The following is a 2,048-nucleotide window of genomic DNA, read 5'->3' as shown; positions in this document are numbered from 1 at the left end:
GACATAATTGTAATTATTCGAACTATGATTCTAAATATTGACCAAAATATGGTGTCTACAATAACTAAAGAAAGACTAGTAGTAGCCCTTAAGAACAAGAGAAATGAGAGTTTGTAGAGACAGGAGAAAAAAATGTGTATTTCGTTCTTATTTAAAATAATAAAATTCACATATTTATATTTTGAGTAGCAATTGAATAAATATGCATTATATTGGCTTTTGTCTTGATACTCTAAAATGGGACCGTCTCTAAGAATATGTTGGAAATTAAAAGATGGAATTAAGACATAAATAAACATAAACAGAATCTCTTTTCATTTCTTAATCCATCTATCTTGCATTGTTCGGTTTGGTATAATTTTTCATTTCATTTCCATAAAGGCTCTCAACATTAATTAAACTATAGCACACATTTGCATTAAAAACTCATTCACCAAACCTGCAATTATTAGTCTAATATATGGAATTAACAAACACAACTTTAATTAATTACAAATTAAACACCTCTATTAACCATCTCTATGAAATGTTGATACGATTCCTGGCGCTGAAGCCTTATTTCATTATTGAACTTGTTAATGAAAGCCTCTATTCGCCGATTCAACTCGTCCTGACTCATCGATTTCTCTTCCTTTAGTGACGCTCTCTCACCGAACGTCTCCGACTTTCTCAGCTGTCGCCAAGCCCATGCAACCGGATCCATATCATCATCATCATCGATGGTAGCAGCAGCATCCGCCGCTGCTCCTGTTGCCACCACCACCCGAGGGGCTGTGTACCACGTCTCACTTTTCTTTAGCTGCCGTGACTGCATCTTCCTTTTCCCTTCCATGATTATCTTCCACATTTCCTCCATCGTGTCCTCTGCTGCTTCTTCTGGTGGTTCAATTGTCGTCGTCGTCATGGTAGTCTCTTTTTCCATCCGCAGTGGTTTACCAGAATCTGTCAGGCCAGAGTCACAGGAGCTACAGGGCTCTGGAGATGGATTAATGGTTTTCGCAAAGTGCACTGGTTTTACATCTTCTTCATCAACGTCGATGTATTGCCAGAGATTGCCTAGACTTTTCTCAGTAGATAGAAACTGGGTTCTTGTAGAGGATGGTTTGGTGTCCCTGTCGTTTTTGTACTGAAGTGTGGAGGAAGCAGCAATGGTGATGATAACGAAGTTGAGAATGATATAGATGTAAGGAGGAGCTAACCAGATACGGAGAGAGGTCCAAATCCTGGGTAACGCACGAAGAATAAGATCAAATGCAAATGGGATTATTGCCACTTTGAACAAAATTACAGTGGATATGATCCCTCCAGAAAACAACATCAACTTCGCACCCCACATCGCCCTCCGATCTGCTGCTTCTTAAAACAGAGGTTTGAAACAGATTGGCCATGGAGGGAGAGATGATCAAGTGATCAACTACTAGTTTTTAAAGAAAAAGAAAGAGATCTAAATAAAACAAAAGGCTTTGGGGTTTTATGTATGATCTCTAAGATGATAAAAACAGGAGACCCAAATCAAAGAAAACCTGTGATTTTAAAGAACCGTAAAATGGTCTTGATGAGAAAGAAACGATCTTTCTTCTTGTATCCATGAAAATGGGAGATCAGAGATTGCTTTCAAATGAGTAGCATTTGAGAGAGTTTAAAAGAGATAGAACTATTATGGTCTCTGGAATCAGGACAGAAATGCCTGGGAACAGAGGAACTTGGTATACACGCGAGTACTGAAACTCCCTACGGCCGATTAAAAGGATTTTATTTAAGAGAAATGGTTAAATTCCTCACAACTTTGGAACCTATGGCTCAATCCTCACCGTCCAATGCATCCTGTAATCTTCCATCCATTCGAACAATATCAAATTGAATAATGCATTGGAGCTGGGGTACAGAGTCTTTATTTTAGTCAAATCTGTAAGTACTTTTTATGAGTACCAGCTGCTACTTTTACTTCCGCTAATGGATAGCAGCACCCTGACATGAGTGGAAGCCAAAAATGTATACCCAATTCTAATTATTTTTACAAAATATAATTATCCAATCTCCTCGAGTGA

General features: G+C 38.2%; 1 protein-coding gene across 1 annotated transcript; it reads right to left on the bottom strand.

The window, feature by feature from the left end:
• Positions 1-292: 292 nt before the first annotated feature.
• On the bottom strand, positions 293-1,732 carry LOC110660239 (uncharacterized). Its single transcript, XM_021818470.2, has one exon. It carries the CDS (start codon positions 1,334-1,336, stop codon positions 497-499), a length of 840 nt encoding a protein of 279 aa, XP_021674162.2. The 5' UTR covers positions 1,337-1,732; the 3' UTR covers positions 293-496.
• Positions 1,733-2,048: the final 316 nt, after the last annotated feature.

Source organism: Hevea brasiliensis, chromosome 11 (assembly GCF_030052815.1).
Source record: "Hevea brasiliensis isolate MT/VB/25A 57/8 chromosome 11, ASM3005281v1, whole genome shotgun sequence".
In the NCBI taxonomy this organism is placed as follows: domain Eukaryota; kingdom Viridiplantae; phylum Streptophyta; class Magnoliopsida; order Malpighiales; family Euphorbiaceae; genus Hevea; species Hevea brasiliensis.
The sequence above is the reverse complement of the archived record's forward strand: the minus strand, read 5'-3'. Positions and strand labels throughout refer to the sequence as shown.

What these genes read in the sequence shown, in the direction of transcription:
- LOC110660239 (XM_021818470.2), bottom strand. Translation starts at nt 1,336, where the DNA reads ATGTGGGGTGCGAAGTTGATGTTGTTTTCTGGAGGGATCATATCCACT.